This window comes from Oryctolagus cuniculus, chromosome 17 (genome assembly GCF_964237555.1).
Source record: "Oryctolagus cuniculus chromosome 17, mOryCun1.1, whole genome shotgun sequence".
NCBI classification, from domain to species: domain Eukaryota; kingdom Metazoa; phylum Chordata; class Mammalia; order Lagomorpha; family Leporidae; genus Oryctolagus; species Oryctolagus cuniculus.
The window spans coordinates 36,805,552-36,831,107 of NC_091448.1; the positions used below are offsets into that span (position 1 = coordinate 36,805,552).

Consider the following 25,556-nt stretch of genomic DNA (forward strand, 5'->3'; position numbering starts at 1 on the left):
TTTCAGGGACTCAGTGCATCCCTCAAGGTACGGTTCCTGGATAAAATACAGACACTCAATTAAATTTGAATTTCAGATGAACATGTAATTATTTTTCAGTGTTAAGTATGTCCTCTTCTGGCTGGTGCCGTGGCTCACTTAGCTGATCCTCTGCCTGCGGCATGGCCACCCCAGGTTCTAGTCGTGGTTGGGACGCCTGATTCTGTCCTGGTTGCTCCTCTTCCAGTCCAGTTCTCTGTTGTGGCCCGAGAGGGCAGTGGAGGATGGCCCAGGTGCTTGGGCCCTGCACCTGCGTGGGAGACCAGGAGGAAGCACCTGGCTCCTGGCTTCGGATCGGTGCAGCGCGCACCTGTGGTGGCCGTTTGGAGAGTGAACCAATGGAAGGAAGACCTTTCTCTGTCTCTGTCTACTCTGCTTGTCAAAAAAAAAAAAAAAAAAAAAAAAAAAAGTATGTCCTCTTCAACGTTCGCATGGATAAAGGATAATTACTCATCTTTTGTGGGGAGGAGACCCAAACGTCCACCAGAGATTCAAAAGGATCTGTGTCTGAGAACTCTTGGTACAGGATTTGCTGACCCAAATGATGTCTTTATGAGACTCAAAATGAAATGTCTTTAACTATTGTACGGAACAGTTAGATGCAGTTAAAAACCATTCACTGTTCATATGAAATTGAAATATAATTGGGCATTTGTATTTTTTGCTTGCTAAATCTGGCAACTCTTGAGACCAATTACAGCTTTCCTAAATGTCCAGATTACAGAAAAATGTATGTAGGCTGAAAGACTAAATGTGCTTCTCTGGTTTCCACTGAATTCTAAACCATTTAGCACTGAAATATCAGGCAGAAGAGTAAATTTTCAATCCCTTTATCTCTAAACATCAAGACACTATTATTGTCATATTCAGGGTTTCAACTGTTAGGAGTGCCAATAAGATGGCTAGTGTCACTCAAAGTTATGGCCAGAATTTCATTAAGTTCCTGGAACAGAAATAGGCTGCATCAAATTCTTCAAATTGCAGGCTTACAAGATGAAATTACATGAATAGAAGATGTTCAGGCTGAGGAAGGAAAGGAACTGAAATAAGTACCTTCGAACCAGAAGTACCACTCTGGGAGAAAACGGGAAACCTTTTCTATCTTACCATTAAGCGCTATCACAGTCCCCACTTAGTCTTCTTTCCTCTCACCATTGCGTGTCATTCCATAATCAAGCTAACCTTCCTTTTAGAGCAGGACTTATTTTGGCTTTATAAAAATGTCTAAATTGTATTTGGATGACGAGACATGGTAAAAAGTTCAAAGGAGGCAAATAGGTACACAACGAGAAGCAAGCGGGTTCTGAATTCGGGCTAAGGGCTGGAGCGTAAGATAAAGCACTTGTGGAGTCGCGCGAATTCCCCACCGCTCGCAGGTAACTTCCAGGGTGGGTTTAACTGTGCACCTTTGCGGGCAGAGGATCCCAACTTCGGCCTGAGCCTCAGTACAGCCCGAGGCGGGACCTACGGAGGGGGCCGGGCCGGAGCGCCCGAACGGCTCCAGACCGATTTTAAAACCCCGTGACAAACTCTCCCCGTGTAAAAACTCCGTCTGCCGCCGCCGAACTCCAGGACCTCTCGGAAAACAAGTTCCCTGTGCGAGAGAGCTCCCTCCTCTCCCCAAGTTTCTCGCCTGCCGCATTCCTTCCCTCCGGCGCGTCGGCGCGCTCTGACGTCATGACGCCGCACACGCAGTCCCGCCCCTGCAGAGATCGGCGCTGGGACGGAACCCGGGTTCCTCTTAAACCCGGAATGTGAGGCTCCGGCCCTGTTGTCGGGTGCTCCCTGTCCCGTTCGTAGCTTAGGCCTGCGTCCGCCGCCGCTGGCCCCAGGCGCGCTCCCGCAGGTGCCAGGGCGGCCGTGCCCTTCTGCCGTGTGCCCGCGTGGCTGCCACCGCCCTCAGAATCCTCCGGGGCCGCAGAAGAGTTCGCTACGGAGGGAGGCGGGGGCCTTCGGGAGGAGGAGGCGGAGGAGGCGGAGGAGGAGGGAAGGAAGATGGCGGCCGTGGAACTAGAGTGGATCCCAGAGACTCTCTATAACACCGCCATCTCCGCTGTCGTGGACAACTACATCCGTTCCCGCCGAGACATCCGCTCCTTGCCCGAGAACATCCAGTTCGATGTTTACTACAAGGTAGGGACCGTGGGCCTGCTCCCGGCTCTCCTGCCGCAACCCCCGGGGCCGCACCCCCTCCACGTCTGCGAACCCCTGCGGTTAACCCCTCACGCCGCGTAGCCTAAGCGCTCTCGAGGCATCCGCCTTGCGGGGGTAGAGATGCCGTATCGCCACGTCCTCTGCCTTCCTCGCTGGGGGACCTCGATCTTTCTTCTTGATGAGTCTGGCCCCCTTTCAGGTGTCCCGTCTCGACCGCGGACCCCCTCGGGGGTAGGCCTTGTGCGGGGACTTCCTCTGTTGCGCCCCGTGCCCCTCACCCCCGGCCTGTGTCTTCGGAGTATTTTCCTCCCAAATTGTGTCAGCATCAGCTGGACTTGCTGCTCTGCTCCTCCTCCCGCCCTTTCCTACTTTCTCATCTCGCCGCCTTTTCCTTCCCTAAATGTCCTGTCCTTCGTTCCTCCTTTCACTTCCCAGTCGCGAGGGAGTTTTAGGGATTATTGGAAGTCTTTGTGCTTGATTTGCACGTTCTTTAAGGCTTCGGTTTTTTTAAAATTTATAGTTGGGGATTTTCCTCTTGTGAGAATGTTGATTCACTGAAAAGGAAGGGAGGAAAAATTCTGGGGGGGGGGGTGTACGTAGTTTAAATTATGTCCGCGTATTTGAAAGTCGCAGACTTGTAGCATTCCTAAAGTGCTCCCCCTCAAAAATCTGAGCAGCAAGTTTTCTCAAGCCACTGTCCAAGGAGTTTCAAGGGTGAGTGTCTTCAGACGTGGACTGTTTGTGCAGTGCTTTGAGAGGGAGGAGAACTTAGGGACGCAGAGCCTCCCGTTTCCTCTCCCCTCCCACATTTGAATGTGAACACTGGTTTTATTATTCAGTTCTTGCCTGGAGTCGGGGTGGACAACTCCCAGTCTCCAGTAGCCATCATGCAAAATGTGACCAGAAGTAGAATGTGCTTTATTTTTCAGTTCTGAAGTACTTCTTCTTGATTTGTAAGTTGGCTAGAATAATGTAAATTGATACTCAACAGATGTGTACGGTCTTATATAAGTATAGTGTTTTTATGGCGGTTTTATTGGGAAAGTTGCCCACTTTCTACACCCTTTGAATAATTTTTTTTTTTCAGAATTAGCAGCTGACTTGCTGTGTTTTACTAAATCCAGCTGTTTGGCACCGATTCTAGCAGTTAAAGTTTTTTTTTTTTTCCTTTAAAAACTTGAAGGAGCTTCGTTTTAGTCATGCATGTTATTATCTTTTAAATATTTATTTATTTATTTGAAAGTCAGAGTTACACAGACAAGGAGAGGCAGAGAGACAGAGGTGTCTTCCATGCGCTGGTTCACTCTGCAATTGGCCGCAATGCCTGGAGCTGAGCTGATCCGGAGCCAGGAGCTTCTTCCTGGTCTCCCACACTGGTGCAGGGGCCCAAAGACTTGGGCCATCTTCTACAGCTTTCTCAGGCGCTAGCAGAGAGCTGGATTAGAAGTGGAGCAGCCTGGATACCAACTGGCGCTCCTATGGACTGCAGGGGCTGCAACTTTAGTCACTAAGCTGCTACACCACAGCGGAGGGCCCTATGCCTGTTACTATTGTTACTAGATTTAGGGAAAACCCTCCCTCTGTTCCAGTTCCCTTTGATACATTGATTGACTTTTTTTTTTTTTTTTTTTTTTTTTGACAGGCAGAGTGGACAGTGAGAGAGAGAGACAGAGAGAAAGGTCTTCCTTTGCCGTTGGTTCACCCTCCAATGGCCGCTGCGGCCGGCGCGCTGCGGCCGGCGCACCGCGCTGATCCGATGGCAGGAGCCAGGAGCTTTTCCTGGTCTCCCATGGGGTGCAGGGCCCAAGCACCTGGGCCATCCTCCACTGCACTCCCTGGCCATAGCAGAGAGCTGGCCTGGAAGAGGGGCAACCGGGACAGAATCCGGCGCCCCAGCCGGGACTAGAACCCGGTGTGCCGGCGCCGCTAGGCAGAGGATTAGCCTAGTGAACCGCGGCGCCGGCCTACATTGATTGACTTTTGTGTACATCAAAGGAAATTTTGTATATTGAAGTTACTGTCCATTCCTCCTAAAGCAGGACAAATTAGGTTGTCTTTTTAAACCTCACTACTGGCAGCTGGTGTGTGCTATCTCCGCATTTTATTAACTTATATTAATCTGTACACCTTAGAGCAATTTACTAGTTGACTTCCCTCAAACTATTCCCATGTCTTCTACTGACTTTTGTTTGTTTCTTCTTATTTTTTTTTTTTTTTAAGGTTTATGTATTTATTTGAAAGGCAGAGTTAGAAAGAGAGATCGATCTTCCATCCACTGGTTCTCTCTAGATGGGTGTAGTGGCCAGGGCTGGGCTAAGCCAAAGCCAGGAACTTCATCTGGGTTTCCCACGTGGATGGCGTGGGCCCATTGCACTTGGACCATTTTCTGCTGATTTCCCAGGCACATTAGCAGGGGATTAGAAGTGGTGCAGCCAGGACTGAAACCTTTGACCATATGGGCTGCCATCATCGCAGGCGGCGACTTTACCTCCTAAACCACAATGCTGGCTTCTAACTTGTTTCTAATGGAAGTTTTTCATTTGAACAGATGGTGCTTTTGTCATGTTTTCTGTGGTTCACAAAGTTAATACTTCGGGTTTTTTGGTTTTTTTTTTTTTTTTTTTTTTTTTGGATACACTTTTACTCTTTCTTGTATGCTTATTGGAACTTTGGCACTATGATAAGGTGAAAGAGAGTATTTAATATATGCCAGAAACTGTGCTAAGTGCTTTTTTTTTTTTTTAATATTTATTTCACTTATTTGAAAGAGTTACAGAGAGAGAGAGAGATCTTCCATCCGCTGGTTTACTCCCCAAATGACCACAGTGGCCAGAGCTGAGCTGATTTGAACCCAGGAGCCAGGAGCTTCTTCCAGATCTCCCACGCAGGTGCAGGGGTCCAAGGACCTGAGCCATTTTCCACTGCCAGTCCCCTAAGTGCTTTTACATTTGTTACCTTGTTTCATCCTCACAATTAAACTGAACAGTAGAGTGTAACCCTGTTTTATAGGTGAGAAAGTTAAGTAGTTGAGTCAAGGTCTCAAAACCCAATATTTAGTCTTTGAGTTCCTTGTGTATTTTTTTTGTTTGTTTTTGCTTTAAAAGATGCTAAAACTAGATATAGTAGATGAGTTTAAAAAAATACATTGTAGGGGCTGGCGCTGTGGTGCAGGGGGTTAAAGCCCTGGCCTGAAGTGCTAGCATCCCATGTGGGCGCCAGTTCTAGTCTCGGCTGCTCCTCTTCCAATCCAGCTCTCTACTATGGCCTGGGAAAGCAGTAGAAGATGGCCCAAGTCCTTGGGCCCCTGTACCCACATTGGAGACCAGGAGGAAGCTCCTGGCTTCAGATTGGTACAACTCCAGCCGTTGCGGCCATCTGGGGAGTGAACCAGAAAGAGGAAGACCTCTTTCTCTGTCTCTGCCTCTCTCTGTAACTCTTTCAAATAAATAAAATCAATCTTTTAAAAAAATACATTGTAGACTAGGTTTTTATTTAGTTCCTATAGAAGTTAATAGAGTGAAGGGAATGTTAGTAACCAGGCTTAATACTATATCACCAGGCCTGGCGCTGTGGCTTAGTGGGTAAAGCTGCTGCCTTCAGTGCCGGCATCCCATATGGCTTCCAGTTAGAGTCCTGGCTGTTCTACTTCTTATCCAGCTCTCTGCTATGTCCTGGAAAAGCAGTGGAGGATAGCCCAAATCCTTGGGCCCCTGCACCCACATGGGAGACCCGAAAGAAGCTCTTGGCTCTTGGCTTCTGACCAGTGCAGCTCTGGCCATTTGGGGAGTGAATCAGTGGATGGGAGACACCTCTCTCTCTATCTCCCTGCCTCTGCCTCTGTAAATCTGCCTTTCAAATAAATAAATCTACAAAAATACTGTATCAGCACATAAATGTGATTCTTAAGCACTTTAAGTACATGGATAGGTGCAAGATACTCATCCCCTGCTCACGTTGGTAAAAATTTTAGGCAGCTTACTGTTTACGTAGTTTCCCCTCTTCTTCACATTAGCACCACAGAGAAACGCAGTCAGATTTCTCTTGTAGTCCAATTTCTGTCAATACTCATAGACAAGATTGTGGTTTTTGTGGAATCAAAAGTTTCTCCATTTTCTTCATTGGTTGTAGTCCTGTGTCACTGTGTTAATTTTGATAAATAGCTTCAGATGACCACACAGCCATAAAGCATTAGGAAAGGAGGTTTGGAATGATTGGGAGGTAAAGAAGTAGAATGTTGACTGTTCACTAAGAAGGAAAGGAAGAAGGTTGGTAAGTAGAAAAGGTAAAATATGAAGTGATTCTTTAAGTTTGGGAGATCTTAAAATACATTTGTTGGCTAGATGACAGAAACCAAGAGATTGTACAGGTTAGATGGGAAATAAATTATGGAGCAGAGTTCCTGAACAGGAGCATTAATTAATGAGTCTTGCTGGTTTTTTGTTTTTCTTGTTTCACGGTCGATAAATTAAAGTATTGGATTGGAATTGGAGAAAGAATACTTTTTCCTCTAAGATCCGAAAGAGTCAGTATAGGTAAGTTTGGAATGGATGATTGCCACAAGTTAGGAGGGGATATTTGTAAGGGTAAGGGATAGAAGCAGTAACTTTTATGTAGAAAGGCTAAATGGTGGTTGGAAATAGCTAATAAGGTATATGGGAAGGGAAGCTGACTAAAAATGTATAGAAGAATTCACAGACAGTATATAGATGATGGAATAAAAAACCAGGAAATTAGGCCGGCGCCGTGGCTCAATAGGCTAATCCTCCACCTTGCGGCGCCGGCACACTGGGTTCTAGTCCCGGTTGGGGCACCGGATTCTGTCCCGGTTGCCCCTCTTCCAGGCCAGCTCTCTGCTATGGCCAGGGAGTGCAGTGGAGGATGGCCCAGGTGCTTGGGCCCTGCACCCCATGGGAGACCAGGAAAAGCACCTGGCTCCTGGCTCCTGCCATCGGATCAGCGCGGTGCGCCGGCTGCAGCGGCGGCCATTGGAGGGTGAACCAACGGCAAAGGAAGACCTTTCTCTCTGTGTCTCTCTCTCACTGTCCACTCTGCCTGTCAAAAAAAAAAAAAAAAAAAAAAAAAAAAAACAAACCAGGAAATTAAAAATAACTTTGATCTTCAATGCGTTTTCTCCAGAAGTGTTCAGCCATTTGGTAAGGAAGTTAGGTAATGTGAATTTGAAGAATTATAAAATCATATACAAAGTGAAAGCAAGTAGTGTTGAGGGCTAAGATCTTTCAAGAATGAAGTTTATGATCGTTTTGTTTTGACTGTCTAATGGTCTACTTTGTGCCCTGATCCAAATACAAACTTTGCCAGAGTTAAGTTTTGACTAGGTGAAGTTTTTAAGTAATGTGGTCTGTGTGGTGTTTTCAGTCTTAAAGGGAGAGACTGAGAGAGAGAAGTCTTCACCTGCTAGTTCACTCCCCAAATGGCTGCAGTGGCTGAAGCCTGAGCCAGGATCTTTATCCAAGTATGCCATGTGGGTGCAGGGGCCCAAGCACTTGGGCCATCTTCTGCTTTCCCAGGCATATTAGCAGGGAGCTGGATTGGAAGTGGGCAGCCAGGACTCGAACCTGCACCCATATGGGATGCCAGCGCTGCAGGTGGAGGCTTAGCCTACTATGCCACAGCGCTGGCCTCAATATATTCTAATTTTAAATCTTTATTTGAAAGGCAGGCAGACAGATGCAGAGACCTTTCATCTGCTGGCTCACTTCCCAGATGACCACAACAGCTGGAATTGGAGCTGGCTGAAGCCAGGAGCCTGAAATTCAGTCAAGGTCTCCCATGTGTGTGGTAACACAAATACTTAAGCCAATACCTGCTGTCTCCCAGGGTATTCATTAGTAGGAAGCTGACATCAGAAGTGGAGTAGGAACTTGAACCTAGGCCTACCAAGTGGTATCTTAAGCACTACACCACGTGCCTGCCCCAATGTGCAACATATTTAATAACTGAACAGTTAATGTCCTTTTCGTATTAAGAACTGTTAGACTTCAGTAAGATGAGAACTCAAACTTACCAGGGGAATTGGGGAAAGAACATGAAAAACATAGAGAGCTGGCCGTACCATGTATCTGGATGGAAAGATAATATATTTTTAAGACTAACTTATTTATTTGAAAGAGTACAGAGAGGCAGAGAGAGAGAGAGCGCACGCACAATCAATCAATCTCCCATCCCCTGGTTCACTCCCCAAATAGCTGCAATGACCAGAGCCGTGCCCATCCAAAGCCAGGATCCAGGAACTTCTTCCCAGTCTCGCATGTGTATGCAGGAACCCAAACATTTGGCCCTTCTTCTACTGATTTCCCAGGCACATTAGCAGGGAGCTGGATGGGAAGTGGAACAGCTAGGACTTGAATTGGCACCCATATGGGATTTGGGCACTATAGGTGGCTGCTTTACCTATTACACCATAGTGCCGGCCTGGGAAGATAATATTTTCCAAATACAAGGAAACTTTAAAAATTTACAGAAAAAATGAATCAAAAGTATGAGTTTATTTTGGTGGAAAAATCTTTGAAGGCCGGTGCTGTGGCACAGTGGGTTAAAGCCTTGGCCTGAAGCACCGGCATTCCATATGGGCGCCAGTTCTAGTCCCGGCTGCTCCTCTTCTGATCCAGCTATGATCTGCTATGGCCTGGGAAAGCAGTAGAAGATGGCCCAAGTCCTTGGGCCCATACACCCGCATGGGAGACCCAGAAGAAGCTCCTGGCTCCTGGCTTCTGATAGGCACAGCTCTGGCCGTTGTGGCCATCTGTGGAGTGAGCCAGTGGATGGAAGACCTCTTTCTCTGTCTCTGCATCTCTCTGTAACTCTGTCTTTCAAATAAATATATCTTAAAAAAAAAAAAAAAGAAAAATCTTTGAAATTCATACATAGTATTTCATAATTATTTTCTACATATTATCAAAATGATTTTTTTTGCTTCCAAATAAACTCATATTTAATTCCATTTTTTTGCAAATCTTTTGATGTTTCCTATGTTAGCTCATCTCACTTTAAGCTGTGAGTTTATCATAATTTATATTAGAATCTCAGAATTTTATTTGGTATAGGAAAATGGTTGAATATAAAGTTCATCTGGAGGAACTAATTACCTCTGAATAAGTGAGCTAAGTAAGTTTTGGAGCATATTATAAAGGATCTTCAAAATGTTTATGGGAAATAGATATTAAGAAGAAATTTCGTAGTTTAAATTTGCATTTGCATCAAAATAAATTTGTAAAAATTTTCAAAAAATTTATTTGAAAGGCAGATGAAGAGAGAAATTGCTCTCTGCCATCTACTGGTACCATGGTATGGGTCCACAATAGTTGGGGTTGCACTGAGCGATGAAGTCAGGAGCCAGCAACTCAGTCTGAGTCTCTGACTTGGTTGATAGGGACCCAAACTCTTAAGTCTTCACCTGTTGCCTCCCAGGATATGTATTAACAGAAAACTGCATTTGGAGGCCAGCATCGTGGTGCCTCGGGTTAAACCACCGTCCGCAGTGCTGGCATCCCATAAGGGTGCCAATTTAGGCCAGCGCTGCGGCTCACTAGGCTAATCCTCCGCCTTGCAGTGCTGGCACACCGGGTTCTAGTCCCGGTCGGAGCGCCGGATTCTGTCCCAGTTGCTCCTCTTCCAGGCCAGCTCTCTGCTGTGGCCAGGGAGTGCAGTGGAGGATGGCCAAAGTACTTGGGCCCTGCACCCCATGGGAGACCAGGATAAATACCTGGCTCCTGCCATCGGATCAGCGCGGTGCACCGGCCGCGGCGGCCATTGGAGGGTGAACCAACGTTAAAGGAAGACCTTTCTCTCTGTCTCTCTCTCTCACTGTCCAGTCTGCCTGTCAAAAAAAAAAAAAAGGGTGCCAATTTGAGTCCTGTTTGCTCAACTTCAGATCCAGCTCTCTGTTGCAAGTCCTTGGGCCCCTGCACCCACATGGGAGACCCAGATGAAGCTTCTGGCTTCAGCTGTTGTGGCCATTTGGGGAGTTAACCAGTGGATGCAAGATCTGTCTCTGTCTTTCCTTCTCTTTCTATAATTCTTTCAAATAAAATAAATTTTAAAAAGCTGCAAATGGAAGCAGAGCCAGAACTCAAATTGAGGTACTCTGAAATGGACATCTTTTGAGCCAAATGCCTGCTGTGAAAGTAAACTTCTTTTGTTTTCATTTTTACAATGACTTTTTTTTTTTTTTTTTTTTTTTTTTTTAAGATTTATTTATTTGAGAGAGAGGGCGAGAGAAAGAGAGAAAAGTCTTCCACCTACTGGTTCACTCCCCAGATAGCCAGAGCTGGGCCAATCTAGAGCCTGGAGCCAGGAGCTTCTTGAGGGTCTTCCACGTGGATGCAGAGGCCCAAGGACTTGGGCCATCTTCTGCTGCTTTCTCAAGCCATAGTAGAGAGCTGAATGGAAGTGGAGCAGCTGGGGCTCGAACTGGTGCCCATATGGGATGCCGGGGCTGCAGGTGGCGGGTTTACCTGCTACACCACAGCACCAACCCCTATAATGAACTTTTCTGAAGTACCGTTTTACTTAGGAGAGATGTGCATTTTAAGACAGTAAAGTATATTAGCTACAAGTTTATTAGAGCTACATATTTTTCCTAACAGTATAGAATTGGCACAAGAACTACAGAGACAAATTGATTTATAGACCATAACAGTTTAGAAAGAAACAAACATTGGAAAACTTTAAGCCACCTCCTGTAATGGCAGCATCCTGTTTGACCATGGGTTCAGGTTCCTACTGCCTCACTTCCAGTCCAGCTCTCTGTTAATGCATCTGGGAAAGCAGTGGAGAATGGCCCAAATACTTGGGCCCCTGCCACCAAATTGGGAGACCTAGATGGACTTCAGGCTCCTGGCTTTGTCCTGGCTGTTGTGGCCATTTGGAGAGTAAACCGTGGATGGAAAATCTGTCTCTCCCACTCTCTCTCTGTAACTCTGCCTTTCTAATAAATAAATTGGGGGGGGGGGGTACTGCATGATAAAATTATGAGACTATTATGTTTCAGATCTGGGGGAGAAATTTAAAAATGCCTTGGGTAACTTGACTGTGAAAAAACACATTATGTATCAAAATGAGGCCGGCGCCGCGGCTCACTAGGCTAATCCTCCGCCTGCAGCGCTGGCACACTGGGTTCTAGTCCCAGTCCAGATGCCAGATTCTGTCCCAGTCGCTCCTCTTCCTGTCCAGCTCTCTGCTGTGGCCCGGGAGTGCAGAGGAGGATGGCCCAAGTTCTTGGGCCCTGCACCCGCTTGGGAGACCAGGAGAAGCACCTGGCTCCTGGTTTCAGATCAGTGTGGTGTGCTGGCTGCAGCACACATTGGGGGGTGAACCAATGGAAAAGAAAGACCTTTCTGTCTGTCTCTCTCTCTCTCACTGTCCACTCTGCCTTTCAAAACAAAAAACAAAACAAAAAAACAACAAAAAAATTATATATCAAAATGAATTCCAAATAAGTTGAATATTTAAATTTGGCTGCTGAAATCTTAATTACCAGAATTAATTATTTTGTCAGTATCTTGTATTCAGAAATGACTGAAATTTCTCTTTAGATATTTTGTTTCTAAGAGAATTTGCAAATTATAAAAACATCAGACATTATACAGATCAGTAATGTAAGAAGTAAAGTCTGCTGATAACACATCTTGTCAACCTTGTAATACCATTTTGGTGTGGAGAAGACTTTTCCAAATATAAAACCAAAATCATTGATGAAAAAAGAAAAATGGATACATTTGAATACGTTAAAAATAAGGAGAAAATATTAGCACATTTTGAAAATACTATGCAAATGGCATTTGATAGGTAAAGGGCAAGTTTCCTAATGCAGAGAAATCTAATGTATGAAAAAGGTGACCATATCTAGAAGACCTGAACAGCCAAGTATGAATGACCAATAAGTATCTGAGGATATCCAATTGAAGTGCAAATTCAAATATAGTATCAGCCATGCCAGTCATGAAGAAAAAGACACCCAGAAGGACTTCTCCTGGTTACCTACCTGTAACAATTAAGGTAATACAGTTTTGGCACTGACAGCAGTACCATAGGGAAGGTCAAAGATAAGATTTTGGTTTGTAACTTTTCTGTAGGGGGGGTATACTATCTACAAAAATCATTTGCACATAGATTGCTGATCTCAATGTGGAAAAAAATAGTTTTAGAAAAAAATTTCCTTTATTTGAGTAAAGATTTATTGATTTAAAAAATCACCTTTCAGGCCAACATTGTGGTGTGGTAGGTTAAGCAGCAGCCTGCAATGCAAACTTTCAAGTCTTGGCTGCTCCATTGTTGTTCCAGCTTCCTGCTAATGCATCTGGGAAGACAGCAGAAGATGGCTCAAGTGCTTGGGGCCCTGCCACCTGCATAAGAGACCTGGATGGAGTTCCTGGCTTTGGCTTGGCTCAGCCCCGGCCTTTGAGGCTATTTGGAGAGTGAACCAGCAGAAGGAAGATTTCTCTGTAACTCAACTTTTCAAATAAATAAATCTTTATAAAAATTACTTATCGTCTACCAAATAGATTGGGATTATAATTATATACTAGTATAGTTTCAATAATTTAATGACTATTTAAAATTTGGTTTTATAGGAGTGGAATTGAACATCTTTTCCATTGATTATATGCCTCTTTTCCTGCTGGACTATGCCTTTTCACTTTTTTTTTTCTTTTAAGATTTATTTATTTATTTGAAAGGCAAAGTCATAGGGAGGGGGGAGTGGGGAAGAGGGAGAGAGAGAGAGAGAGACAGACAGACAGACAGACAGACAGACATAGTAGTATCTTCCATCTTCTGGTTCACTCCCCAAATGGATGTAATGGCTTGGGCTGGACCATGCTGAAGCCAGGAATCTAGAACTTCTTCCACATCTACCATATGTTTGTCAGGGGCCCAAGTACTCTGTCCATCCTCCAATGCCTTCTCTTGAGCATTAACAGGAAGCTGTTGGAAACTAAACCAATGTTCAAATATGGGATGTGGGTGGTAGTTGTGGCTCATTAGGTTAAGCCACCCTTGGGATGCCTGCATTCCATTGTGGAATGCCTGGTGTGAATCCCAGGTGCTACACTTATATCTAGCTTCCTGCTATATGCCTGGGAAGCAGTGGATGATGACCCAAGTGGTTGGGTTCCTGCCACCATGTGAGGGACCCATAGGGAATTCGTACCTCCTTGCTTCTGGCTTCAGCCTGGCCCAGCCCCAGCTGTTGGAGGTGTTTGAGAAGTGAACCAGTTGATGGAAGAGCTCTCTCTCTGTTTCTCCTTCTTTGTCACTCTTCGTAAAGTCACAGAATACATATATACATAATATAGTCTCTCCTTATCTGAAGTTGTACTTCTTGTGATTTTAGTTACTTTTGGTCGTTTGTGGTCTGAAAATACTAAATGGAAAATTCCAGAAGTAAACAATTCATAAGTTTTGAAGTGTACAGCATTCTGAGTATTGTGATGAAATCTGGTGTTGTCCCTTTTCCATCCTTCCCAGGATGTGAATCATTCCATTGTCTAGCTTGTGCGTTGTTTGCTACCCCAGCCATTTATTTACTTAGTAGCCTTCTCAGTTATCAGATTAACTGTCCTGGTGCTTTGTTCAAATAACCTTTATTTTACTTCATAATGTTCCAGAGTACAAGAGTAGTGATGAAGGGAGGCACTGGAGCATATACATGGGAGGACATATGAACTTTGATACTATATAGCAATGCTACAAGGCATGTAGGGAAAAATCCATCTGCAGTTTCACATATCCACTGAGGGTCTTGGGATGTCTCTCCTGTGAATAAGCTGGGATTACTGTAGATAGCCAAGACTCCCAAACTTTGTCCCTCCAGCAGTTGCTTTGTGGTACCCTCAGGCCAAAAGAAATAAATATCAATTCTTTATACTAAGTAGTGAGGTCCAAATAATTGTTCTGTGAAATTGAAGTCTTCACAGAAATTAAGTGAAAAAATATTATAGAGAAATAATAGTATTTCGTTCTTAAATAACCACAGTTACTAATGGGATGTTTGTGTGTTTTGATCACTGTATAACATTTTTTTCTTTATTTTTTTTAAGATTTATTTATTTGTTATTTGAAAGTCAGTTATACAGAGAGAGAGGGAGAGAGAGGTCTTCCATCTGATGGTTCACTCCCCAATTGGCCCCAATGGCCAGAGCTGCGCCGATCCAGAGCCAGGAGCTTCCCCCGGGTCTCCCATGTGTGTGCAGGGGCCCAAGGACTTGGGCCATCTTGTACTGCCTTCCCAGGCCATACCAGAGAGCTGGATCGGAAGTGGAGCAGCTGGGACTCTAATCAGCACCCATATAGGATGCTGGCACTTCAGGCCAGGGCATTAACCCACTGCGCCACAGCGCCGGCCCCAAATACTGTATAGCATTTCAACACCTTGAAACCAGATAAGACACCATCACCCTTGTTACCTGTTCCATGTTAATTTTTGCATTTTTTTAAAAAGATTATTTATTTGAAAAAGTTAGAAGGAGGAAGATAAATCGATCTTCTGTCTTCTGGTTAAGTCCTCAAATGATCGTGATGGCCAGGGCTGGGTCAGGCTGAAGTCAGGAGTTTGGAACTTCATCTGGGTCTCCTACATGGGTAGCAGGACCCCAAACACTTGGGACATCTGCTTTCCCAAATGCATTAGCAGGAAGCTGAATTGGAAGTGGAACAGCCGATACTCCAGCTGGAGTGTAGCTGTTGAAGGAATTAACTTGCTATGGTACAGTGCTAGCCTATACATGTTTTTATATCCTGAAGTGCCCCAGGGAACCTTGGTTTGTAGTTTGTAAACTGATTTTATAGTGCAAGCTTTTTTTACATAAAGTTCAAAAACAGGAAAAATTAATCCAAGGTGTTGGTAGTTAAGGTAGTCACTGCAGTAACACGAGAGAAGCCTTCTGGGATTCCAGTAATACTCTGCTTCATTATCTAACTGCTGGTTGCATGTGTGTTCACTTTGTAAGAATTTATTGAGTTGGTTTTTTTTTTTTTAGATTTTATTTATTTATTTAAGAGAGAGTTACAGACAGAAGAGACAGAGAAAGGTCTTCCATCTGTTGGTTCATTCCTGAAATGGTCACAACAGCCAGAGCTGTGCCGATCCAAAGCCAGGAGCCAGGAGCTTCTTCCGGGCCTCCCATGTAGGTGCTGGGCCTAAGCACTTGGGCCATCTTCCATTGCTTCCCAGGCCATAGCAGAGAGCTGAATGGGAAAAGGAGCAGCCAGGACATTAACCGGTGCCCCACATGGGATGCTGGCACCACAGGCAGAGGCTTAGCCTATTAACACCACAGCGCTGGCCCTTGAGCTTTACTTTTTTTTTTTTTTTTAAGAGATTTATTTTATTTATTTATTTATTTATTTTAGAGAGTTACAGATGGAGAGAGGGAGAGACAGAGAGAAAGGTCTTCCATCTGCTGGTTCACTCCACAGATGGCTGCAATGGCCAGAGCTGCGCCGATCCAAAGCCAGGAGCCAGGAGCTTCTTCCGGGTCTCCAATGGGTGCAGGAGCCTAGCACTTGGGCCATCTTCTACTGCTTTCCCAGGCCATAGCAGAGAGCTGGATTGGAAGAGGAGCAGCCAGGACCAATACCAGCGCCCATATGGGTTGCTGGCATTTCAAGCCAGGGCTTTAACCTGCTATGCCACAGCGTCAGCCCTATATATATGTATATTTCTTTGTATGCATTGAAAATAACAGTTGAGGAATACAAGAAACTTAGTGATGTTTTCTCAAAAGGTAGGATTATAGTCATTTGCTTTTAATATATTATCTATCTTTTCCTAATACTTGGATTTTTAGGATCATATATTGTTTCATCAAGCAGAAAATGTATTTATAATTTTTAAAAACAAAATGAAATTTTTAGGAAGAAGATGTGTGGGACGCAAAGTTGCTCTAACAGTTTTTTTTTTGACAGCAAGAAAATGTCAAGTGGCTGCTTAAAAAGCAAGTAATTCAGCTAGCCATATTGTTAATTCACCGGCTATTTAAATAAAAAATAATGGGAAAGAGCTCAGTCTCAAAATTAGGGATGAAAAAGAAAACCACAGATAAAATGGAAAGGAGAAAATGAGTTTCTTAAATTACAGATTATGAGGCTTTTTTTTTTTTTTTTTTTTTTTTGACAGAGTGGACAGTGAGAGAGAGAGACAGACAGAAAGGTCTTCCTTTTCCGTTGGTTCACCCCCCAATGGCCACTGCAGCTGGTGCGCTGCAGCCGGCACACCACGCTGATCCGAAGCCAGGAGCCAGGTGCTTCTGTTCTCCCATGCGGGTGCAGAGCCCAAGCACTTGGGCCATCCTCCACTGCTCTCCAAGGCCACAGCAGAGAGCTGGACTGGTGGAAGAGGAGCAACTGGGACAGAATCTGGTGTCCCGACTGGGACTAGAACCCTGTGTGCCGGCGCCTTAGGCGGAGGATTAGCCTATTGAGCTGTGGCGCCGGCCTATTAGGTTTCTTAAGATGTAGAATAGTTTGAATAATGCCACACTAATCAGGCTGGAAAACTTACTGTTTCTAAGAAAATATAAATGGCCTGTGGGAGAATCTAGCAGACCAAAAACTGAGATAGAGAAATTATACTTTTACCACTGACTGGCTACCTCCTACTTCAGCAAATGAAACTACCAACTTCAAAAACATTGAGAATATTTAAAGAAACGTTGGTGCTATTGATATTTAAATTGTTTTAGACCATCCTAATTCTTCACACTTAAAAAAGTAAAAAGCTAAGACTGATAACTAATTCTAAAATAGTAACATCTCATTAGTAGATCTAGAAAAATAATTTGTAGAATTATTCAGAAAATCTAATTTGTATGTATTTGTATATATAGAAAAATAATTCTAGTGTGTCCATATTTGGAGTGCCTGGTTCAAGTTCCTGCATGTGCTCACTCTTTCTTGCTTGTTCTCTTTAAGATTTGTTTATTTATTATTTGGGGGGCCGGTGCTGTGGCGCAGCAGGTTAGCACCCTGGCCTGAAGCGCTGGCATCCCATATGGGCCCCAGTTCTAGTCCTGGCTGCTCCTCTTCCCATCCAGCTCTCTGCTATGACCTGGGATAGCATTGGAAGATGGCCCAAGTCCTTGGGCCCCTGCACCCATGTGGGAGACCTAGAAGAAGCTCCTGGTTCCTGGCTTCGGATCAGTGAAGCTCTGGCTGTTGCGGCCATCTGGAAAGTGAGCCAGAGGATGGAAGACTTCTCTATTTCTGCTTCTCTCTGTAACTCTTTCAAGTAAATAAAATAAATCTTTTAGAAAAACAAAATAAAACAAAAGATTAATTTATTTGGGGGCCCGGCTTTGTGGCGTAGTAGGGTAAGCCTCCACCTGCAGTGCCGACATCCTGTATGGGCACTGGTTTGTGTCCTGGCAGCTCGTCTTCTGATCCAGCTCTCTGCTTATGGCCTGGGAAGGCAGTGAAGAATGGCCCAAGTGCTTGGGCCCCTGCCACCCACATTAGAGACCCAGAGGAAGCTCCTGGTTCCTGGCTTCAGATTGGCCCAGCTCTGGCTGTTGAGGCCTTTTGGGGAGTGAATCAGTGGATGGAAGACCTTTCTCTCTCTCTCTCTCTCTCTCTCTCTCTCACACACACACACACACACACACACACATTAAATAAATAAATAAATAAAATCTTTAATATAAAGATTTATTTATTTGAAACACAGAGTTAGAGAGGGAGACAGATCTTTTTGCCTGTCTGCTGGTTCACTTCTCAAATGAATGCAACAGCTGGAGCTGGGCCAGGTCAAAGCCAGGAACCTGAAATATCTAAATGGCTTTTGGCATAAAAAGGTTCTGCACCCCTGAAATACATTTTTTTTAAAAATTTATTTTTAAAAGATAATGTGTGTTTTCATAGGTTTTTTGAACATGCCTTATATAGATTACTGAGTTATGTGTTGCTGAGCACCATTGATTAATAACTCTTGCATCTAACTAGATTTTAGTTTTGAGTTTTCATTTGTATTGTGGTAGCAACTTATGCCATTGACCCATACAGTAAGGGATAGAATTAGAAGATCTGGGTAATTAAATATAAGTTCATCTTAATAAGTACAGAGCATATTTTAGCTTCAGCAAAGGGTGGCCTTCCAATTTGAATATTCTGTTTCTTTTGGCTTTTAATAATGTGAATATGTACACTTAAACCTTGGGCTTACTAAAAATTTAGCAAACTACTTTTTTTTTCTTTTTAAGATTTTATTTATTTTATTTGACAGTTAGAGTTACAGACAGTGAGAAGGAGAGGCAGAGAGAAAGGTCTTCCTTCCGTTGGTTCACTCCCCAAATGGCCGCAACGGCCTGAGCTCCGAAGCCAGGAGCCAGGCGCTTCTTCCTGGTCTCCCACGTGGTTGCAGGGGCCCAAGGACTTGGGCCATCTTCTGCTGCTTTCCCAAGCTATAGCAGAGAGCTGGACTGGAAGTGGAGCAGCTGGGACTTGAACCGGTGCCCATATGGGATGCCAACACCACAGGCAGAGGATTAACCTACTGCAACACGGCGCCAGCCCTAGCAAAGTACTTTTTACCCTGCAAGATATGAATAATTTTGTGTTGGTCACTTGTATTAAAAAGTGGGTAGATAGGCATTGTGTTGCAAGGAATTAACCCAAATTGTTAGTTATCTCCTTTAGATTGAACTGGGAACCTCAAAGGAAGCAAAGAAATTCAGGAGAAGTCTCAGCTCTGAAGTAGTCATCTAAGTTGGTGAATTTGACTCTGAAACCCTTATTTCACATATACTTAACAGTTACTGTTGTCTCTTCAGACTGTAAACAGCTAAAAAAGAAAGATTTAATGGCAGTTTTATGTCCTGTTTTTATAGTACTCCCTCTGGAACAAGCACATGTAGTAAATTCTGAAAACAAATATTAATGTAAACTTAATAAAGTGGGGTCATGAAAGACAACTTGTTGCCAATACCTAGTGGGACAGCTACATTAAATTTTCACTTATGAGAAAAATAATAAAAATGGAGGGAGAATCTATGAATTTAGTAAATAGTTGCTTGAATTTATAGACAAAAATAGATATCTCCTATTTTAACATCTGTTCACCAAATACCTTAACATATTCATTATGTGGTTTTCAGCTTACTATAGGCAAGAATATTACAACTAGAGACACTTGACATTCATCATTGGGAGCATTTGTGGAAGGCACTATGTTAGTTTTGATGACTAATATAGTGGTGACTGTGAGTACCACAAGAATACAAAGTCATTAAGCAGTCGGTGTTGTGGTGTAGCAGGTAAAGCAACCGCCTGCAGTGCCGGCATCCATATGGGTGCTGGTTCGAGACCTGGCTGCTTTACTTCCAATCCAGCACTCTGCTATGGCCTGGGAAAGCAGTAGAAGATGGCCCAAGTCCTTGGGCCCCTGCACCTGCGTGGGAGACCTACAAGAAACTTCTGGCTCCTGGCTTTGGATTGGCGTGGCTCTGGCCATTGTGGCCAGTGGCTGGAGGACCTCTCTTTGCCTCTCCTTCTCCCTGTGTAACTCTGACTTTCAAATAAATAAAATAAATGTTCAAAACAAAACAACAAAGTCATTAAGAATTGTTCCCTGATCTCAAAAGATTTAGAATATATCAGGGGAAAAAATTAAATGCTAAAAATAATAGCATTAGATTTTGAAAACTTTTTATAGTATGATCATTTTTTTCTGATAACAGCTCTTTTTCATTTCTGAAAATTTTCATGACTTAAAAACTCAAGAGTTCCAAACATGAGTATTATACATGTTTCATTGTGTATGTGCATGTTTGTATGAGTATTAAGATTTTTCTAAACCTTTATAAATTTTTGTTGCTGAGAATTAAGCTAGGTTAGCGTCTGTGCTAATTTGCTATTAAGACTAAGCTGTTCACTCTTAGCCTTGGCAATTTAAAAATCTCTTGAGTTAAGGAAGGCTTTCATTCCCATCTTTATTCCATTGTTGTTTTCTGCGATCAGGGTGTCTTCCATGGCCTTGACAATAGCTGCCATTGATTTTCCTCAAAGTTTTTACTTTAGTCCCTGTAAGCCCTTGCTTCTAAAACATTAGGCTTATTTTTCTTTTAAAGATTTAATTATTTATTTGAAAGGCATAGTTGGGGGGGGGGGGGAAGATCATCCATCCTAATGGCCACAACTGCTGGAGCTGGGCCAAGCCAATACCAGGAGTTTCTTCTAGGTCTCCCACATCGGTGCATGGGCCCAAGAGCTTAGGCCATCGTCTACTGCTTTCCCAGGTGCGCTAGCAGGGAACTAGATCAGAAGCAAAGCAGCTGGGACTCGAACCAGTGCCCATATGGGATGCTGGTAACTTCAGATGGCCACTTAACCCTCTGCATCACAACACTGGCCCTGCACATGTTACATTTTTAAATAATCAGTTATCCCCCTTGATTTTTGTTTGAGATACAATACTTAGAAAGACAGTGCTCCAGGTAACATTTAATACTACCTTGCTTTAATTTATTGGCATTTAAATCTGGAACTTACTTTTGTTAGGTTTTATCAGATAAAAATATTTGTTTTCAAGGTTTTATGCACTCAACTAATTTTTCTTCCCTCTGATTTTAAAATGTTTGTTTTGTGTCAATTTTTGCTTATGATTTGTTTTTGAACTTTCCATTTTGTCCTATTGGTTGGCCTATCTTATAATAAATATGCTAGTTTTGATTGTATTTTGATTGTCTGTTATGTGGGAGACAATTTGCATACTTCTAGAAATAAACTTGTTTTTATTTAGGGTACCAGCATCTTAAAGTAGTTGATAACATTTAATAGCCTCATTATTCTATGGATATAGAATTTAAACATTGTAATAATGAACTCATGAATCAAGTTTTAAAAATCTGATTAAGAGAGTCACTAACAGAATGTCGAGCCTCATTGTTCTCACCTCTATGCTCTATTTCATATGATATATGACTGTATGAAGGGATTAATTCTGAATTGTTCTGTTCTATAAAAGGGTTTAACAGTGGGGCTGGTGTTTGGCATAGTATTAAGTTACTAGTTAGCAAGCCACATCCCGCTTGGAGTACCTGAGGTTGCTCTCTAGGTTCAGCTTCCTGCTAATGCTAATGGGAGGCAGTGACGATGCCTCAAGTAATTAGGTTCCTACCACACATCTGGATGATATGGATTGAAATTGAATTCCCCTGCTTCCAGCCCTGATTCCCACCTCTCCTTCCCAACTCTGGGCTTAACCCTGTATGCCTCAGTTTCCTTATCGATAAAAGGATGGAATGAATTATTTATGAAAAGCACCATGAACAGTGCCTGGATTATAGAAGATCTCTATAAAGATTAGGTGTATTTTTATTATAGAGGTATCCAAAAACCCCTTTGCTTCATAAAATGTATTAATTTGCATTCTTTGGAAAAACTTGGTAAGGATAAGTTAACAATATATCATTACCCTTTCCCCTGATTTATATGTGAAACCATTTTTAACAAGAGAAATTAAATATCTGACTACAGAAAAATGCTGGCATTTGTTAATATATATTTTTAGATCATGACTAAGGTAAGCAACTTTCCTAAATTCTATTTTCAAATCACATTTAATAAGATAAACTAGTGTTCAGTTATTACAGGGTTACTGTAAGTTACAGAACACATAAATTTGAATATAATTGCTTTTATTTATCAGAGTGCCTGGGTTTGAGTCCCAGCTCTGCCTCCACTTTCCAGCTTCCTGGGAGTCAGCAGATGGTGACTTAAGTACTCAGGAGACCCAGATTGAGTGTGTGGCTTCTGGCTTAATAGCCTGGCCAACCCTCTGGCTTTTTCAGACACTTGGAGTAAGCCAGTGGATGAAAGACCTATCTTAGTGTTTTTTGAGATATCTATATATTTTTTTCTTTTTCTTTTTTTATCCTGTATACATTTATTTTGATAACTGTGTTGTTGTCCTGCTCCATATTAGAAGCTTATCACATTAAGCACACAAATAGGAATTTGGTCATAAATTCTCAGCTTTATTTTCTCTGAGTTACTCTGTATTGATTAACAGTCAAGTAAAATGACAGTGATTAATAGTAGAGCATCTTTCTTCCTTCCTTCCTTCCTTCCTTCTTTTCTTTTCTTCTCTTCTCTTCTCTTCTCTTCTCTTCTCTTCTCTTCTCTTCTCTTCTCTTCTCTTCTCTTTTCTTTTCTTTTCTTTTCTTTTCTTTTCTTTTTGACAGGCAGAGTGGACAGTGAGAGAGACAGAGAGAAAGGTCTTCCTTTTGCTGTTGGTTCACCCTCCAATGGCCGCCGCGGCCGGCACGCTACGGCTGGCGCACCGCGCTGATCCGATGGCAGGAGCCAGGTGCTTCTCCTGGTCTCCCATGGGGTGCAGGGCCCAAGCACTTGGGCCATCCTCCACTGCACTCCCTGGCCACAGCAGAGAGCTGGCCTGGAAGAGGGGCAACCGGGACTAGAACCCGGTGTGCCGGCGCTGCAAGGCGGAGGATTAGCCTAGTGAGCCGCGGCACTGGCTCTAGAGCATTTTTCTATGTATAGTTCCAGAAGCTCATATTTTTCTGTAACAGAAAATCCAGAATTATTTCTAAGAATAGCAAATATTTCTTAATAGGATTCTGCAGCCATTCAGTGAACATAACTTTTCTGCCTCACCTTCTTGAGCAGTGGTGATCACCATCCTGTCTGCCCTTCAACAATCAGTAATATTGTTTCTTAGCAACATTAATTTTGATTTGTATTAAAACATATGCCTAATTTGACCTGAATTCTGTTGTGACTTGATTTATGCTTGAATGTTCTAAGTTTGTAATGTTTTTTCTGCCTTCTAAGTCAAGTAAATGGGCCCATTTGGTGAATGAGCCTGTCCTCTCTTTGAAACCATGTTCTTATCAACTGAACTAAGACTTAAATGCCTATAACATGCAGCATATTAATATAGCAAAATTCCTGAGGCTGGAATTAGGGCATAAAGGCTTAAGCTGCAGCTTGCGATGCCATCATCCTTTAGTGGAGCCCTGGTCTGAGGCTTGGTTGCTCTGCTTATGCACCTGCTCCTGGGAAGGTAGCAGACAGTGGCCCAAGTGCTCAGACTCTTGCCACCCACATGAGAAACTTGAGGTGGAGTTCCTGGCTCTGGCTTATTCAGGTCCAGCCTTGGCCATTGTGGTGTGCACCAGCTAATGGAAGGTTTTCTTTCTCTGACTCCCTCTCCTTCTTTAACTCTGCTTTTCAGATAAAGAAGTAAATCCTTAAAAAAAATACATGCATACACACACATATATATATATATATGTACTGTATTATTTATAGAGTGAATATAAATTTTAAGCTTTTGATAAAATTAAGGCAGGATGAAAGAGGACCCTGGGAGGCAGTAGTGATATCTCTTTACCATATACATTATTATTTATTACTTTGTGCATTATTCTGTGAGATAAACATATAGCATGTATTAAAATGTTATTGTAAATAGCAGTTCTAAAGTCAGCCTGTGTAAGTGATGATGACATGATTAGAAATCCTGGCATCCTGGATTACCGCTCGCCATCTCTATTTAGGATGTTTATGAAGAATCATGCTTGGAACAGAACTGAGGCTCTTAAGATGATCTGAAGAATCTAATGGAATCTGTTGACCAGCTCTGCTTTTTGGAAATTATCTTTGCTATTATTTTGATAATTTTCCATTAACTGTCTGGTTTTGTTTAAAGAAAAAGGTTAACAATTTTAAGTTTTTTTAGTATAATAGCTTTTGTGTTTAATAAATACATAAATATTTAGCACTTCATAGTACTTGCCATATTCTAGGTATTATTCTAAGTGTTTATATATGTGTATTAAAATGTTTTTATATGGATTATAGACATTTCTTCAACTAGTATTACATTTCTCTTACCATAGGCGTATTTCCTAATATTACCTCCTAGTCATCCTGACTTTGAATTGTATTCCTTAATGTCATATATTGAATCCATTATACTCATAAACTATGATTAAAGTAGAAATTGAAATGAATTTTAGAACTTCAAAATCATCATTTTCCATTTTTTTATTTCAGCTTTACCAACAGGGACGTTTATGTCAACTGGGCAGTGAGTTTTGTGAATTGGAAGTTTTTGCTAAAGTATTGCGTGCTTTGGATAAAAGGTAAGATTTTTTTTAAATTGTAGTAAAATACATATAACATAAAATTTACCATTTTAATCATTGTTAAGTATATAGTTCAGTGGCATTAAATACATTCACGCATTCACGTTGTAGAACTATCAACACTGTCCATTTACAAAACTTTTTCACTGCCTCAGACAAAAAATCTATACTCATTAAATAGTAATCCCCCATCTGCAGGTGGAAGTTACCATTCTACTTTCATCTCTGTGAATTTGACTCTCCTAGGTTCCTCACATACGTGGAATCATGTATTTATTTGAAAGCCAGAGTCACTGAAAGAGAGGGAGAGACAGAGAAAGAGAGACCTTACATCCATCAATTCACTCCCAAAATGGCCACAACAGCTAGGCCTGGGCCAGGCCGAAGCCAGGAGCTGGGAGCTTCATCTGGATCTCCCACGTGGGTACAGGGATCCAAGCACCTGGGCCATCCTCTGCTTCCTTCCCAGGTGCATTTGCAGGGAGCTGGATCAGAAGTGGAGCAGCCAGGACATGAACTGGCATCCATATGGGATGCCAGTGCTGCAGACAGTGGCTTAACCTGAGCCTCAGTGCTGGCCCCAGAATTTTATTCCTTTTTAAAGGCTGGATAATATTCTGTTATATTGTATTTACCATATTTTGTTATCCAGTTCCTTTTTTTTTTCTTTTTTTTTTTTTAAGATTGATTTATTTGAGAGAGGCTGAGTTACAGGCAGAGGAAGAGATGGAGAGGTCTTCCATCCACTGGTTCACTCCCCAAAATGGTCATGATGGCTGGGGCTGGGGCTGGGCCAGGTAGAAGCCAGGAGCTAGGAGCTTCTTCTGGATCTCTCCCATGGGTGCGGGGGCCTAAGCACTTGGACCATCTTCTGCTGCTTTCCCAGGCACATTAGCAGAGAGATGGATTGGAAATGGAGCAGCCAGGATGTGAACTGGTGCTCATATGGGATGTCAGCACCACAGGTGGAGGCTTACCCTACTCTACACCACAGTGCCAGTCCCATATCTGTTTCTTTATCAGTGAATATTTGGGTTATTTCCACCTTTTGGCTAGTGTAAATAATACTGCTGTAAACATGAGCATGCTAATAATCTCTTCATGTCCCTGCTTTTAATTCTTTTGTTTATATACCAAGATGTATAATCACTTTATGATAATTCAGCTTCTAATTGTTTTGAGAAACCATTGTACTGTTTTTCATAAGTTCATTTTTTACTTATTTGGAAAGCTAAGACA

General features: G+C 42.8%; 1 protein-coding gene and 1 long non-coding RNA gene across 2 annotated transcripts in view; both read left to right on the top strand.

Annotated features, from left to right (window-relative positions):
* Positions 1–1,721: 1,721 nt before the first annotated feature.
* The window catches only part of APPBP2 (amyloid beta precursor protein binding protein 2), a 74,332-nt gene continuing 50,497 nt past the window's right edge, over positions 1,722–25,556 (top strand). The window contains exons 1-2 of the mRNA XM_008271184.4: positions 1,722–2,172; positions 24,226–24,314. Coding sequence (XP_008269406.1) covers positions 2,035–2,172; positions 24,226–24,314 — 227 coding nt within the window. The 5' untranslated portion in view covers positions 1,722–2,034. The remainder of the gene's footprint in view (positions 2,173–24,225; positions 24,315–25,556) is intronic.
* LOC138846155 (uncharacterized) lies at positions 6,665–12,697 on the top strand. The gene is made up of 2 exons (XR_011383555.1): positions 6,665–6,725; positions 12,496–12,697. It is a non-coding gene; the product is annotated as an uncharacterized lncRNA (long non-coding RNA).